Source organism: Triplophysa rosa, linkage group LG12 (assembly GCF_024868665.1).
Source record: "Triplophysa rosa linkage group LG12, Trosa_1v2, whole genome shotgun sequence".
In the NCBI taxonomy this organism is placed as follows: domain Eukaryota; kingdom Metazoa; phylum Chordata; class Actinopteri; order Cypriniformes; family Nemacheilidae; genus Triplophysa; species Triplophysa rosa.
The window spans coordinates 16,385,802-16,402,468 of record NC_079901.1 but is presented as its reverse complement, the minus strand read 5'-3'; the positions used below and the strand labels follow the sequence as shown (position 1 = coordinate 16,402,468).

The 16,667-nt window shown below is 37.2% G+C and overlaps 2 protein-coding genes across 3 annotated transcripts in view; one reads left to right on the top strand and one right to left on the bottom strand.

Moving 5' to 3' along the window:
* The window catches only part of necab2 (N-terminal EF-hand calcium binding protein 2), a 68,787-nt gene extending 58,066 nt beyond the window's left edge, over positions 1-10,721 (top strand). For both annotated transcript variants that reach the window (XM_057348565.1, XM_057348564.1), the window contains 4 exons: positions 5,992-6,104; positions 8,115-8,192; positions 8,726-8,817; positions 9,152-10,721. In XM_057348565.1, the coding sequence (XP_057204548.1) occupies positions 5,992-6,104; positions 8,115-8,192; positions 8,726-8,817; positions 9,152-9,180 (312 nt within the window). In that variant the 3' untranslated portion in view covers positions 9,181-10,721. The remainder of the gene's footprint in view (positions 1-5,991; positions 6,105-8,114; positions 8,193-8,725; positions 8,818-9,151) is intronic.
* Positions 10,722-11,180: 459 nt separating this feature from the next.
* On the bottom strand, positions 11,181-14,889 carry slc38a8a (solute carrier family 38 member 8a). The gene is made up of 11 exons (XM_057347643.1): positions 14,701-14,889; positions 14,138-14,336; positions 13,881-14,037; positions 13,748-13,752; positions 13,488-13,575; positions 12,925-12,982; positions 12,365-12,479; positions 12,055-12,202; positions 11,757-11,956; positions 11,629-11,680; positions 11,181-11,496 (listed from the first exon to the last, which is right to left on the bottom strand). The coding sequence occupies exons 1-11, from the start codon at positions 14,887-14,889 to the stop codon at positions 11,394-11,396; spliced, it is 1,314 nt and encodes a 437-aa protein (XP_057203626.1). The 3' UTR covers positions 11,181-11,393.
* Between the last annotated feature and the right edge of the window lie 1,778 nt (positions 14,890-16,667).

Below are 16,667 nucleotides of genomic sequence, written 5' to 3'. Positions count from 1 at the left end.
ACACAGCAGGGTGAAAGTATCATTTGTTTATAACTTATAACATTGGTGGAGCAGTGGGCTTTGATCTTGTTAAATTTGTGGTTTTGATGGGGTCATATCATCATTGACAAAATAATAAAACTGAATTATTTTGGGAAAGTTTGGGAATAACTCGGTCCTGCTTTCTCTTTAATACTTCATAGTAACTAAGCCAGGCAGGTTGTCACTGATATGCATACATGCCTTGTTTGCAGTGCAAAGAAAATGTTGATTTGAATGTTTTCACAGTATATAGCTATTTTTCCAAATAAATCAAATACATTTTAATTCCAAACATTATATTTTAAAAGGACTTTGCTAAAGAAAACCTTGTCTATATCAATTCATCTGAGCTCTCCACTGTGGTGAAAGGCCCAGAGTCCAGCATACAGATTCCCATACTCTCATTTTATTGTTATCATCCATTAATACTTGTCGACTTTTGAGACAAAACCCAACACCCTCACTAAGAGCCTTCATGTGCCTGTGTGTTTATTGATTATACAAGCTTCATTTTGGAACCAAGAGGATGTTTTAAGAATTAGTTTATGACATCTGCAATAATGTCAGCAAGGGTCTTGCACGCTGGATCTGCATTTCCTATACAGAGCAGAAAAGACAATTATTGTGCCATTTGCCGCAATTCAAGATAATTCAGTTTGCCGGTAGATGGTTATTACTGTGTCCCTAATAATGATTAGAGAACCTTTTTATGTGAAAAGTCATTGCAAATATTTAAAATAATAACACATTTAAATGTCTGGTTTGATATAGCTACAGTTCGATCACTGTATAATGACAATGGTCACATTGAATTGTAGTGGTGCTATAATGTTCTTATGTATCAAAGCAGTTGTGCTTCACTTTTATGTATTTGAATATCTATGAATGCATATATTAGCATATAATTATTACAACTTATAAATATTTATTTGAATCCTTATTTGACTGGCTCCACACAGACATGCGTACATTTTTAATTGATTTGCAGTTACAGTTAACTGATGTCATAGATTATATAAACTAAACATTCAAGTATTACCTGCTTAAATATTTTCCTACGTTTCATTTGTAACACAACATTGAGAAACAATGCTCTTTAGAAGTCAATAGCAGATCGCTGATGGAATGGAAAGTCAAAACGCTGCAATCCTCCATTTTATCGCTTGTCTACAGAGACCGGACTAATGACTGATCAGTCCAACAGCCCTGTGCATCTGTTAGCTCAGCAGTTTACTTTATAGGCAGTATTCTCTGACTTAAATAGTCTCCCACACCACCCGCAGTGCTTGTCTAGATTGGCATAGAGGAATATAAATCAGCTGTTGGCTGATAAAACAACTGAGGCTAGAGAGAAAGAGAGAGTCATTTCAGGAGGTTATACAACTGCATATCTGAAAGTCCTTTTTGCTCATTTGGAGCGAATTATCATGAGATGGATGCAGACAGAGAGGAAGATCTTAGCTGCTTTTATCCGTACATTGCTATTTATGTCTTCAAGTCGCAGTGCTTTAATATGGTATTAACAATGCAGTTAATTTTAAGAGATGCTAAAGTTTAAGTGTGGGGGGGGGTGAATATGCAATGAAGTCAGTGTTTTCACAGAAGGAAAAATGGGGGGCAGAAAGATTGCAATCAAAAAGAAATGGGACGGAATTCCCCAGTTTCCATGGTAACGGTGAAATATCTCTAACCCTCTGAAGGTTTAGGCCATGAACACACTTGACGTCTTTTTTGACAAGAAAAAGTTGACAAGAGCGCTTTTTTAGTAAAAAGACAAGACGGCAGCGTTTGTGCATGAAGGCAGCTCATCACACGGGATTCATTTAGGCAGAGTAACGGAAGTCTATTTGAATTATAAACAGAGACCGTCTTTGCAAAAACCAACCACATATTTAAAACTACAGTAGTAATTTCTCGCTAGAAATGCAATTGAAAGTTATTAAAGGTGAAAAATAAACTTTAATTCATATAAAAATATGTTCAAAGCAGCGCTTTTATTTTTTAGAGAAGGATGCTGCTCGACCAATCACCTTCCTCGCATGTTGTTATGGAAACGACAGGTTTCGCTAATTGCTTGTCATTGGTTAGCTGCGAAAAGGAGCTTGACGTAGGGCGTTTTTTTCAGAAAAGTTCAACTTTTTTCAACTTAAAAATTTCAAAAACACGCCCTGAAAACACGGTTTACGCCATAGGATTATAATGTAAGACAGACGCTAGCAGCTTCGAAAAAGAAGTCAGGTCTGAACACAGCCTTATTCTGTTTTTATGGGCTCATACTGTACCTTAAGACACCTTAGACCAGGGGTCTTCAACCGGGGGTCCGCTAATTACTGTTTACTCACAGGCAACTTTTTGTTAAAAATGTAAAGCATGGGTACAGAAATATTACAACCAATGTTCTCTTTAAGCTGCGCACGTGCGCGGACTCATTGGAGCTCCCGCGCATTGCAATTTTAACCTGCATGCGTGCAGACAAAAACATCCATTCAGGCAGCGGAAGCAAGCAATGGAAGAAACGTTATCTGCATCATAAAAACCGGTAGGGTTAGAATCAGTGCATTCTCTGTCTCCCTTCCGATAAAAGTACGCATGAAAGGGGTTGCGTGCGAATAAAGTGCATTCTCATATTTTTATGAACTTCTGTTCAAATTTGTGAAAGCTGTAAAGCGTTAATTTGACAGCCAAATGACACCACACCTCTTCTGCATTTTAAACTCTGACAGAACTATCGTACGTGTTTAAAATCAATGAAACGCGCACCGTGTAGTACTGATGGTGCACGTCAAACAAGTTGCCCCGAAAATAACGCGGACTCGTTGCATCATGTTGCTCTCCTTAGTCTGATATGATGCTCTGCAGGAAAAAAAACTTGTGTTGATTTTCGTGTAACAGCCGCGACAATGCTGATCCACGAGGAAGACAACTGAGCTCAGAATTATAAACTAGGGGTGTGTTCTGCAACACACAGAGAAGCGGAAGAAGAAAAAAAAGAATGACACTTAATAAAACGGCCTGATTTTACAACAGAATGCATAAAATCTGCACTGCTTTCTTTCGCATCCAGAGACAACCCCTGCCTCCACTAGAATAGTCTTTGTGCCATTAACCAGGGTCAGTCATCTCATTGAAGCCTTAATAAAATCTAAGGTTCAAATAAATGTTTAATTGTCCATCTCACAGTAAAATGAGAATGTTTGATGCTGCAAATCCCTTAAAATAATCAAGCAATCTATATTAAAAACAAAAATAATACACAGAAAAGGATTTAGCCTATGTGCAACAATAACATAATAGTGCTAATGTAATTAAAAAAGTCTTAACATAATATTGCTGTGACAATAGGGTTGTTTCTATTTAAATAGCTCCGTTTACACATTTAGTATAAGGGGGTCCCTGCTCCATGCATCTCTCATCTAAGGGGTCCTTGCCCTGAAAAACGTTGAAGACCCTGCCTTAGACCTTTTCTTCACTTCCAAAAATGTCTGTGTGTGTGTTTTTGTGGCCGGTGGGGGTCTCGGTGGGGACTTAAACCTGAATGCACACCAACTTATGGGGACTCGTGTCACCGTAAGGACCAAAATTGAGGTCCCCATGGGCAAAAAAGCTTATAAATTGTACAGAACGATATTTTTTGAAAATCTAAAAATGCAAAAAGTCTTCTATGATCTTTAGGTTTAGGGGTAGGGTTAGGGGATAAAATATACAGTTATAAAAATCATTATGCCTATGGAGTTTTCAGTGCTTTTTGTCATTAGCTTAGTGTGAAAACCCTTGAGTCTATGAGAGGTCCTCATTTACAGTATAGCTTTGTGGGTGTGCGTGCGACATGCGTGTGTGCGTGTGTTTCCCAGTCTGATGCATAATGTAGAAGTGAAGCAGTTTCACTCTGCATGTGGGTTTTTAGGGTTCATTAGTTTAGGATCCCTTCTGAGCTTCATTGAAACATACACACATACACATATAAAACACGCTGAAGACATTCAGCCGGCGATTCTGTCAGCCAGTTCTACCTGAAACATTGTAATAAAACCAAGTACTATTGCTACAATAAATTTAACTGGTTCCTATCAAAGTGGTAGAATTAAGGATTGTAATAATACAGTGAGTTCACACTTATCCCACACAGCCCAGAGACTCTATGGCTACTTGCTTAGTTTGTCAAGCTCTTTTATCATTTTATTTCACTGCATTTGGTCTCACTGAAACCTCCTGCTGTTTAAACAAGCACTGAAGACTAATGAAAGACATCACAGCATTTAGTTGCAATGCAGGCATGTGTCGAAATTGGATTTTAAATCCTTTTGCGTTCCCATAATTATTCTTCTAGCCTTCAGAGCAGGCCTCCAGTGGAGGTGAATGGGAAAATGGAATGATACTTATTGAGTTTTGTCTAGGTCGGGTAATGTAGTGTTTCTGATTGCGTTCAGGGTGTTGTTGGGTGGCATGGCGCTCTTTATTAAGTTCAGGGTTTATTATTATTAGGTCTTTATTGCCCCGGCCTTCGGGGAGCATGAATGCTGTCAAATCAAAGTGCCTGTTGGTTTCGGTTAGTTTTATCTTTCCCATCTGCTGGGGAAAATGCATGCTCTATTATGGATGTGACACCTTAATTATAGCATACGGTGCATGTAGTTTATGAGAAATACCCTGACACCTTAAAAACAGATCCTCATGCACTATTTGACGCTTGTTTGTTAAGCAATATGCTTATATGCTTTTCTGAAGCAGTTGTTTGGTAGTAACAAGGCATAAAATGTTCTGGATAGCGTCGAGTTAACGCTTTAGAAAATAAACGCTTGTCCATGATTCTACGCGTATATAATAATGCCAATTTCATAATTAAAATAGTAGCATGTTCATCTACACAAAATGGAGAAAATGCATATATTGTGCGACTCAAATAAATGTTATTAATTGATCACCTTTTCATATAATGATTTGATTATAATGTTTATTGTTTGATAGCCCTAATTATAGGACAACGTAAATATGTTAGTGAATGGTCACTGCAGATTTAAATTAATTGTTCGCAGGCATTTTAAACTTTTAAGATATTAAGATATCTTAATTATACTCAGGTTCTCTTGCGTATGGAAATAGTCAGTAAACAAGGATTATTTTATTGAAACCCATAATTTTTCATAGTCTATTACAGGCTCGGATCAGTTATTTAATCACATAAATCTCTCATACTTCATAAAATTTATTCTAGATGACAGCACCACTTTATGAGAGTGTGGGCTAAGTGATAAGTTACTTTACATTTTAAAGGTACAATTATGTCAAAATCTGCAGGAGTTCTGTTTCAATGCCATTAAGTTCTAGATTGATCATTGTAATGTTTCAAAACTTATTCAGCTAACCTGTTGTAACAGTATCCCTGTTGGTGTTCGGCCCTGAGATTTTTACATTCCTTTATTTGAGTTAGCCAGCCGCACTCCCACATTTCAACCACCACTTACATTTAACTGGGAATGAATTAGTTACTTAGGCGATGGTCCAAAAGACTAATGAAGAGTCTGACTGCATTGATTTTACTGGTATCGCATTTATTTTTCCTTCTTCTCGAGGAGTAACTCTATGCGGTAATACACAGCTTGCAGATCTTACGTAACTCTCATAGTTTAATATAGATTGTGACTCTTAGGACTAGAGGGTCAAAGCTTTTAAGGTAATTTCAAAGGCTTTTCCAAGCCATTTCTCATAAACAAGGCTTGATTCTAACTCGCGGTCAATTGAGGAACTTTTTCTGTGTCTCTAAAGGTCTCTGATTGTATCCATTCATTGAATCATCTATTAGTATTCTTCAACATTGCATGCATTTTAATTACAAAATTCACATCACAAATCATAACTAAATCCCCACAGACTCGCAAACTTCATTAAGTATATTCTTGAAAACTAATCTAACAACTTCACTTCTTTAATGAACTTCTTTCTCTGTCTCTCTCTCTCTCTCTCTCTCTCCAGTCGCTGTACCTGATCCGCCAAGAGATGAATGTTTCCCAGAAGCAGCTGGGAGAGTTCTGCGAGGCTCTGAAACAATACCTGAAAGATGTGTCTACTCAGAGAGACTGTTTCCAGTAAGTTAACTGGTTGTTTATCTTAAGCTTGACCTTCTAGAGACTCTGTTTCCCGCTTTATGTCTCAATCCATTTTATTAAATTTACCGGGTAATCCAGCAGTTATGTGATCATCTCCGATGTGCTTTGTATTTGTGCTGTCAGACTAAAATGCCTAATGTTTTCAGTTAGTTTTATCTGCTGGAGAAGAAGCACTTTCCTCCAGTTAAAACAAGCTCCCAATATACCAACCCAATATGAGTCCCAATATGAGTTTTATCAAGTACTTGACATGTCAAAACACACGTATTTGCATCATATTCTGATGTTTGAAAATGATGCTGATGGGCTGCAATTAGACCTATATACTTTAAACACCTTCATCAATGTGTATCTATCTTTAATTGAACGTCCGTGTTGAAATATTATGCTACATTTGATCATTTTGCCTCCTGTGGTTAAAGAGGGCAGCAAAGGTGTGTTGTTATTTATCTGCATGAATTAATAATGAAATAGGCTAAATAATGATTTGATTTGTTTTGCTGTATAATACATTGCTTACAAAGCTCCAAAAGTTCAGAATAGTGTTAAACTACATCAAAATCTGTAAGTTACTCAAGTAAGACATTATAGTCACAGGCCAAATTCCTAACCCAGATAGAAATAGCACCATTCTTACGGTCAAGCCTCGACTGAGAGCATTTTTTAAATCCCCCATGATGAAATATTCATGTAAGAGCAGCCAGTAAAATCAGTTCTTTTGTAGGGTTTCTTCTGGAAGTTCCCAGACTCTGGTCGCTGAGAGCTTGATGGCAGTATTTTGTGCTGCTGTCATGGTTTACATCACACTGGTGAATAATTGATCAGTAAGAACATCTGCAAGCTTCTACAGAGACCCCTTTGCATCTGAATTGGCGTCTCTATAGCATCTCTGTGTCTTTCATCTGACTTTTTGCTTCTCTAATATTTATTATTTTTATTTGTTATACACCTTCAGTATTACATTTTTTAAAATGCTCTTATTCTTGATATACATCTTGTCTTAAAGGAACAGTTCACCCAAAAATGAAAAAACTGTCTTCATTTACTCATCCTCGAGTTGTTCCAAATCTGTATAAATGTCTTTGTTCTGATGAACACAGAGAAAGATATTTGGAAGAATGCTAACCAAACAGTTCTTGGCCACCATTGACTACCATATAGGAAAAATTGCTTTATGCATTTCTTTGTTCTGTTGAATACAAAAACGCAAACAGTTCTTGGGCACTTTTGACTACCATTGTAATTTGTCTTACTATGGTAGTCAATGGTTGGCCAAGAACTGTTTGGTTGCAAGCATTCTTCCAAATATCTTTCTCCGTGTTCATCAGAACAAAGACATTTATACACATTTGGAACAACTCGATGGTGAGTAAATGATGACAGAATTTTTATTTTTGGGTGAAATGTTGGTTAAGTGACCCAGTGGGTATAGTGCACGGTCACCGTTTGCAGTCAACAAGTCCAGTCTATCTCACCCCCCACCAACTTTCTCTTAAATTCCTGTCACATTTCAACTGTCCTAATGAGTACTAAACAACTATTTGCATCAGGTTTGTTATCTCTAATGAAACTGTATGGAGGTCTGTGGGAATTGTTAGAACTAGCTGTGAAAGAGTTTAGGCCGTGGTCAATTAATAAACCAGATGCTAGATTGAATTAAAGCTAATCATGGTTGGGTTTTATTGCCTGAAGGAGTGCAGTAATAGTAAGCAGAAATATGTGAGGAGTTACTGCCATCAAGTGGAGGAACATATAGTGCAATAGATAATTGAGTGTCTGTTTACATTGTCTATAGGAAACTAGTAAATAGCTTCATTATCTTGTAGCGCTTCTCATTGAAGACATCCCTTTGTTTTCTTTATCCTCAGTGCTTGTTTGTATAATATTAAACACAGGTTTCCATCCGCTTGCCAGCAGGATCGGTTTGTCTGAAAAGTGTGAAAATGAAAGTGTGTAGTGTTGTTTCTCACTGCTCGTGTCATTCTGCAGTGTGACTGCTGTACGGCTGCCTGATGGACTTTCCTTTGTGGTCTATGAGTTCTGGGATGGAGAGGAGGAGTGGAAGAGGTAAAACCTGACCCAGTTTTTATTCTCGCTGTGAACCAGTTTTTAAGTCATTCATTTATGCATTTGGCAGGCGCTTTATCCAAAGTGCCTTACATTGCATTATACTGTACATTTGTATCTGAGTATGTGCAATCCCTGGGATCAAACCCACGATCTTGGCGTTGCTAGCGCCATGCTCTACCCACTGAGCTACAGGAAAGCTTTACTCATTCCAGTCATTTATTGAACACAAAAGAAGATATTTTGAGAAATGTTTCAGTGTCAGAAGTCAATGGGGTGCAGTGTTGTTACCAACATTCTTTAAAATATCTTCTTTTGTGTTCTGCTAAAGAAAGAAAATCATACAGCTTTGCAATGACATGATGTGAGTAATCGATGACAGAATTTAAAAATATATATTTGAAGTTGCATTTAAAATCATTTTGGCTCTAAAATGTATTTGCAATATATTCCACATGTGTCTTATCTTCCTGACACTTGCGATGTACTGGAACAAGGGTATGGTTATCTAACCCTCACTGCTTCTCTCTCAGGCACCATCAAACGGCAGCATGCAAGGCCTTCCAGCATGTGAAAGTGGATACTTTGTGCCAGCCTGAGGCTGTGTCTGCCGTCGCTGTGCCTGGTGAGTTTCAGTGGTGTCGACCGGCCTTTGATGCCATTTATTTTTGTCATTTTAGTCTGAGGAGGGTTGATGTTCTTGTATTTCAAAGCTACCACGTGTTCTTTGGTTTCATGTAGCGGCAAACGGTCTGGTGCTTTTTGTTGTTTAAAATTTCAAGGATAACCCACTTAGACCGAAAGATCCATGTGACTGACATGTAAATTGTCATTTTAATATAATGAAGTGCCATTTTTATATAATAATAATAAAAACATTTATATAAAGTCATATGTAATCATAATACAGGCTAATTAATAATGATTGATCCATAATGACTATCCATCTCTATTTCCAGCCGCCTGGTGCAGCCTGAGCAGAGACTGATGAAAAATGAGCCCGTCTGCGCGTGGAGCGATCCCGCCTTATGCCTGAATACCTTCCTCCGCTCCTCTGTTTCCAACCTCCCCCCCATCCTCTGTCACAATCCCTGCTGTCTTAACTCGCCCCTTCTCTCTCTGCTCTCTCTCTTTTGTAATTACTTGTTTACACAGTATCCATTTGAAATCGAGCCAAAAGTACAGTGTCAACTAGAGAGAATGTTGGCCATAGAACCTATTCACTATTCTATTTCACAACAGCAGCATACAGCAATGACGTTTAAAAACTCCCGAAAATGTTTGGGAACTGCACTTGGTTGACGCATATATCCAATATCAGGAAAACTGCATTTGCATTTACAGTATTTACAACTTGCAAAGTAATTGAGGTTGATTTATTTAATCTCATTGAACACATGCATACACGTGACGGTTTCCAAATGGTACAACTTCTGAGAAGACAAAACTGTGCAGTATTGATACAGCTTGTCCATGGATGATAATAGAGTTATGTAATGTGATGCTTGTTATAGGTTATAAGTTGGTGTTATAGGTACTTTGAATTGAATGTTCTTGAAGCGTGGAACGCACTGAGCCATGTAGAGAATCTGGTAATATTTTTATCAAAACATTAAGCATGATGCATACTGCTAGTCAAAGGGCCTATAATCATATCACATACCAAATAAAGATCTGATCCAGAAGCACAATATACTGTACTTGGAGTAGCCTATCTTATTAATAATGTTTACTTAAATGACTTTCACTTTTCCGTGCAAAGACTGTAATATTGAGAGCGACTAGTATTGAGGACAGAATTATCTTGAGAATTTTATCTACAGATGTTTATGCTTTTTGAGACCTTGAAATGCATAGATGTGAAAAATGACATTGACTGATAGTAATTCATCTGATATTCGTGTCCATTTTATTTTCATATTCAAACATTTGGCACCAGATTATGCCTCAAAACACGTAACGTTTTCGTCCCTTTGAAGACGTCTCAAAGCAAATCATTGAAAACATTTCAAGCTTGTTGATGAGTAAATCTAAGGCTGGTATATTTGTGCACAAAGACTTCGGTTTGGCTCAGTGTATAAACAATTCAATACCCGACTGAACAAATGTGGCCCAAACTGCAACATTCCTTTGTTCGCTTTCCCACCAATCCTGCCTTCTGTTCGGTTTGTTGATTCCTCACAGTGAGTGCATGTTACAAATGAATGTCCAGTAAATGATTTGCCGTAGAATTTAGCTATGCTACTTTAAATGGATTTTGTGCATTTCTTATTTTCTTTTATATTGTTCCAGTAACGGAACAAAGATGAAAAGTATATATATATGAAATGAATCAAACTTAAAACATGAACAGTCACTTTTAATGGCATTGTTTGATGAAATACTTCTTATACTCTGTATGTTTCTGTAAACTGGCTTTCTCTCTTATGAGTGTAGAGATTATTGCAGGGATGCAAAGTATTATATTCGTCTTAAATTTCGTTAAAATTCTAGATTATGTAGAGTGCTGCTATTCAATAAAGTACTAAAAAAGGACTTGGCGTTGCATTTTTATTAACAGGTTTCTTGATTCACCTGGACAAGATTTTCTATAACCTGCAGAATTTTTTAAAAATTTCTTAAAATCATGTATGTAAAAATATTTAAACGATGGTTTAAGCTCACAATTCTGATTACATTATATATACAGTATATATATATATTTATTCTCTCTCTCGCTCTCTCTTTATACTGTATATCTTTTATTACTGTTAAATTTATAGATTTAATATGGCAAGAGTTGGAACAGATTACAGTCAAAGAATGAATTCAGCCACAAGCTGCATATTGAGATGTTACATGTATTTTTTTATTACACAATATATGTAATGATAATGAAACTGAACAAAAGAGGCATTAAAAAAAATTGCAGAACATTTAAAAAAGACACAATATAAATATTACAGATGTACATTACATTTTTCTGATGTATCACATATAAGGGTGGATTATCATTGCTACATTTGTTCTTGTTACAGGATTGCATCAACGACTGAAAAAAATACTTCCAAAACAAACATAATTGTTTGCAAAAAAATTGGACCCATGTCTAAAATAATTACCAAACAGTAGGCATTTAAAACTAATTGACAGTAGTTAACAGTAAACTTATTTACAAAATTGGCAAAATATTTTCAAGGACAATACAAGTTCAAAAGAAATTTAGAGTTCATTTAAGAGTTGCATCACTGCGATTGAAGTACTCTGTCCAAAGATATAGGCACCACAGAACAGTGTGATCATTCCCCATGTAATAAGAAGATATCTGAACAACAAAAAAAGTAAAAATTAAAGTAAACGATTGTTTATGTGATGTGATGGAATAAGTATTCATTTTGTTAGACATACCACATAAGAATTACAACGAATCCAAAGAAAGTCTAATCTTTTTTCTCACCTCAGTGTAGGAGAAACTGTCTCTGACTGCACAGCAAATATCAGGCAAAGTCCTTCAATAAAATATGCACTCAAATAAATATAAAACAACTAAGAATACACACTACATATAAAGACAGGTAGAATTACCTGGAAATATAAAGATGAAGAAAGCACTGATTCCCCCAACAACACTGATCACTTTGCTAATGTCTGGAACAAAGACTGCAATGAGAAGTGTGACTGTGACCCAGGCTGTGGTCAGAGCAACACGAGTTCGGCTTTCGTAGGATTCAGTCACCACTGTGTGTTTGCGTCGGCGCTTTAACAACGGATCTTGAATCACAGATCTGCAGGCACACAAATGATATTCTGACCAATGTAACGAATGAAGTAACGTCATCTTTGTAACATGCGATTTTTTCCTCCTACTAACATGTACCAGTACCTTCCAAGCAGGACAATGATAGGATAAATTGTAATGATTGAGATCCCGAACAGCAGCCTAGCGATGATCATTGTTACGTCGCCCCCACTGTACGACATCAGAATATCAGGAGCAACATTCTTTCCAAACGTCAGGTACCCATAGATTCCTACAAAACAAGAGTACATTGGAGTCATTTGTTGCATTTAGATCTAGCATGGGAACCAAGCTTAGCAGTAACAGTAACTTCATTGGTATGCTACTATAGTCAAATGTTCATATACAGTTTTTAAAAGTGAAGCTGTAATAATCTGTACAGAACCAAACTGACCAGTAAGAGAATAGATGATGAGGCAGATGAACATGGACACCACAGAAATGAAGACCCAGTGTGACAGCTTCCTGTTCTTCATACTACTGTAGACAGCAATACAGGCCTCATGACACTGAAACACAGGTGACAAAATATCAGCTTCAACATGACTGCGTTCCAACCTAAGGTCTGCAAAACACTGTCTACAATAAGGTCTCAAAAAGCTTTTCCTGTAAAAATTGAACTTTGTTCACACCAGCTCATTTCTCATGAATTTTATTTTTATATCTACTATTCCCTCTTTTCTCCATCCCTGCCTCATAATCAATCAGCCTCAGGCAATGGAGATTGCTCTTTTTGGCTGTGCCACCATACTGGACTTTTATTACATTTCTGACATTGCCCTAGAGTTACCATGATTAAAGGAAAAAATCCAAAAGCTCACCTTCTGGATGCAGAATTTTGCACTTTTTGAATTCGACCCCGAACATGAATGAAATTAAAGTGAGAGCAAAAAACACTTGGCTAGAAACGGATACAACCCTACAGTCTTTAGCCAGAAGTATCGTCCCACTAACCTGAAAGCCAAAGCAGATAGTCGGGAAAACGCTGAACATTGAAGCCCATGAGCTTATTCTAAATAATAATAAAAACAAAAATGATCATCACGCAGGTTTTATTTCACTGATCTCCTAAAATGATTTATTTAAAGGGACAGTTCACCCAAAAATGAAAAATCTGTCATCATTTACTTACCCTTGTGTCATTACAAATCTGTATGACTTTCTTTTTTCCACAGAAAACAAAAGAAGATATTTCGAAGAAAGTTGGTAGACAAACGGCGCCAGCACCCATTCACTTCTATTGTATGGACACAAAACCAAGTGAATGGGTGCCGGTTAATAATATTCTTCAAAATATCTTTTGTGTTCTGCAGAAGAAAGAAAGAAATACAGGTTTGAAATTACAAGAGGGTGGTAAGTAAATGATGATAGAATTTTCATTTTCGGGTGAACTATCGCTTTATTTCATGTAAGCACTTAACAAAGTTAAGGCCACTAGGATGATGTTGAAATTTGCTGTTATTCTTAACAAACCATTCTACCTTTTTTTTTCGAAAGCTTTCTCACTCCAGACTTACCCACTGCTGTAACGAGGTGACAGATCGATCTCATGGACCGGCCTTGTGTGGTATTTCACAGTGATGGCTACAGTGAGATCCAATAACACTGAACAAAAGTAAATATTCAACAAACCAAAATGACCAAAAAAATTACAGAAAATATAATTAAGGGATCATTCAACATAAAATAAACAGACAGTGACACCAGAACTAACATCAGTCTGAAGGGATTTATATTGCCGTTATGACAAGCTACGCATTATTCTGCTTCATATGACTTGATCTGCACAACACTAATCGAAGCCTTGAAAGACATCTGATACTTATTAATACTTATATGTATTAAAAGACTGTTTGTTTTGATTCGTGAACCGTTTTTGTGAACTGACTCAAAAGAGAAAATGTTCTCACCTAGTATATTTCTGTATGCTAATCTCCTTAGGTACAGAGAGAGGAAAAATGAGAAAGAGACATAGGAGAAACAGGGCAAATCTCTGGTCTGTGTACCAGTGGTAGGGCATCTCAGATTCTGGCAAGCCCGTGATTAACTCATACATGGAGAAACACACTGTGGAAAAATATATGGCAATAGATCGATACAAGAACTGTTCATTTAGAATGCAAAGCCCACAAGAGAAATGAACCCACAATGACATAATATTGCTTACATGTCTCAAGCTGGTCAGCCACTATGACCAGGAAAGCAACAGATATGATGAAGAGATTGAAGACATAGCAGATCTCACAGAGCTTGCCTAGGGATGGACCGCACATGCATGTGACCACGGCCTGATATGTGTTTTGTCCACTTATAGAAGACGAATAGCCCAGGATGACCAGACCACTGACGAGGAACACAAGAGAAATCTACAGAAGAGAGTCATATATCTTACCATTGTGAAAAAGCAGAGATTTTGGAATGAACTTCAATGCAGACCGTAAATAACTATATTAAACCGATAAAGATGAATTATGTTGATATTATCAATGAAATATACCAACCAGTGCATCAGATATTCAAACAAGCAGTACACGATTATTTGGAACCACTTGCATCACCATGGTTTTACTACAAATAATATTGATTTAACTATTTAGCGTGTTGACAAAATGTTTATATGCTCTCCTACGGATAAAAGTGTCTGCCAAATGAATAAATGTAAATGTAAACTTGTACTAAAACCATATTATTTTCGGAAGGGTTTATAGTGGCATTTACGCATCTACTTGCCAGTTCAACGGTGACAGCGAAATGAATTCCTCCAGCCTTCTCAAACGCCCAGGGGAAAAGAAGAAGTCCTGCACCCAGCGCGGACTTGAGCATGATGAAAATCGCTCCTAAAGAACCTAGTTTTGGTCCATCTGTGTCCAGCGAGGATTTTGTTAACAAGGTGATGCTTTCTATTGCCAGTTCTTCCATGCTTGAAACTGCGGGTCTGGGCGCTGTGGGAATTCAAACTTTGGGTCAGGTGCAAGAGGCGTGGATGTTTTGTATTCAAATATTACTTTCACGCGGCGTATATACATCAAAGTACCGCGAGAGCGAGTCGAAAAAAGTCCCTGCTAATCGCTCTCGCGGTACTTTGATGTCGAAAACACCTGATGGCTGTGTTGTTTGACTGCGCTCGTGTAACGTTTGTTCAGTTTTAAAAAGAAATGTAGGCCTACAATTATGTTATCCCATTTATTTTTTGTATGGAGCATGTTCAATTTGCACACAGAATGCGTGTAATTTTGAAAAGTGCAAACTATGTCTAAAACTTTTTTCTCCCATTATTTAGAGTGAGGCATTAGGAGGGTAAATCCTAAAAACAGATTTATTCTGCGTTAATAACTAATCTTGGGGTGAAACGTGTTTAGATTTCGCCAAGTTATACAGTAAAACTGCATAAGAAACGTGTACTTTATTCCTTGAGGGTGGTTTTATTATAGCAAAAATAAGACACGTGGAAAGAATTCTAGAATGCATGGTCACATTTAAGTGCGTTTCTTTAATTTCATTCATTTGTGTAAAGCATTAAACTTTTTTGTGTCATTAGATTCCCAATCAATTTATGAACATATTAAATTCTTAGTTTTGTCGAACGCATGATGTCTATAAATATTAAAAACAATGCGAGAAGTAATTTGTCTTTAGGTCGTGTGTAGGGTGTGCAGGATAACCCACATTTCACAGCATGCTTACCAGGACACTGGATAAGTTTGGTGGCTTACTGTCACTGCACATCAGAGCTCTGCCTGACACACTCAGGACTATTGGTGAAGAAAATCACAGGCATGGTTGGGAATTCCTAGAAATGGGCAAAAGGTGGGACATGTGACCACCAGTATGACAAGCTTTCAGGATATCCTTTTAAGTACAGATAACTGGTCAGACTTAGTTCTCATGTTCCGTGTCATTAACCTCCATTGAAGTTTGTCACCAGAAAGAGACTGGTGGGATTTTCACAGGCTTTCCTTCCCATTAAAAATGGATCAGCACTGAGATTTGGAAAGAGCACCCAGACTCTGATGGAATTAGTCAATTTTACACAGCCCTCAGGCAAGACTACAGGACTGCTTGGCAGACAGTGTTGATAGGATTTAAAATGAGGTAGAATGAAGGAGTGTTTCTTTTTGTCTGTCTATTCCAACATTCAATTACAAGACTACCGCGATGGCATGGGCAAGTCTTCTAAATGCTTTTGTATTTTAGAAGATTGGATTTATTATATTCCTTGCACCCAGTATCAGTATCATTGACCTCAAAAACTCATTTAAAAAGTCTGGCCCAGAAAGGATGTTTACTGATATTAACTTAAGTTTGAATAGACAGCAAGTTACTATTCAAACATGATTTTTTTTAAAGTCAAGTGCTGTCCACAGTTACAACTGTTAATATGAATACAAAGAAATTCCTCTGGCCTCTACCCTTCACTGTTGCGGACATACTTCATGACTCAAAGAGAAGATAAATAAATGGGTTGGGTACAATGCAGTTATTAAAAATATGATCCACTACTGCTTGACCTCTATGCAATAAATATGTTTGTTACCTACTATGAAGTTATATAACAACTAGTATATGCAGGAACCTATGCGATAAGGACAACTACAAAAAGAGATGGACCCAAGCCAAATATGGCCCTCATCCACAAGAATATTCTGAGCAGTACAATATTCATCCATACCAGAGGGCTACAAAAACATTGACAGCTT

Excerpts from the sequence above, each read along its gene's own strand:
- slc38a8a (XM_057347643.1), bottom strand. The coding sequence starts at position 14,889 with ATGGAAGAACTGGCAATAGAAAGCATCACCTTGTTAACAAAATCCTCG. Across the intron at positions 12,480-12,924 it reads CTATCTGCTTTGGCTTTCAG|TGTCATGAGGCCTGTATTGC; the intron begins GTTAGTGGGACG and ends CCTGTGTTTCAG. Across the intron at positions 11,497-11,628 it reads ACAGTTTCTCCTACACTGAG|ATATCTTCTTATTACATGGG; the intron begins GTGAGAAAAAAG and ends TTTGTTGTTCAG.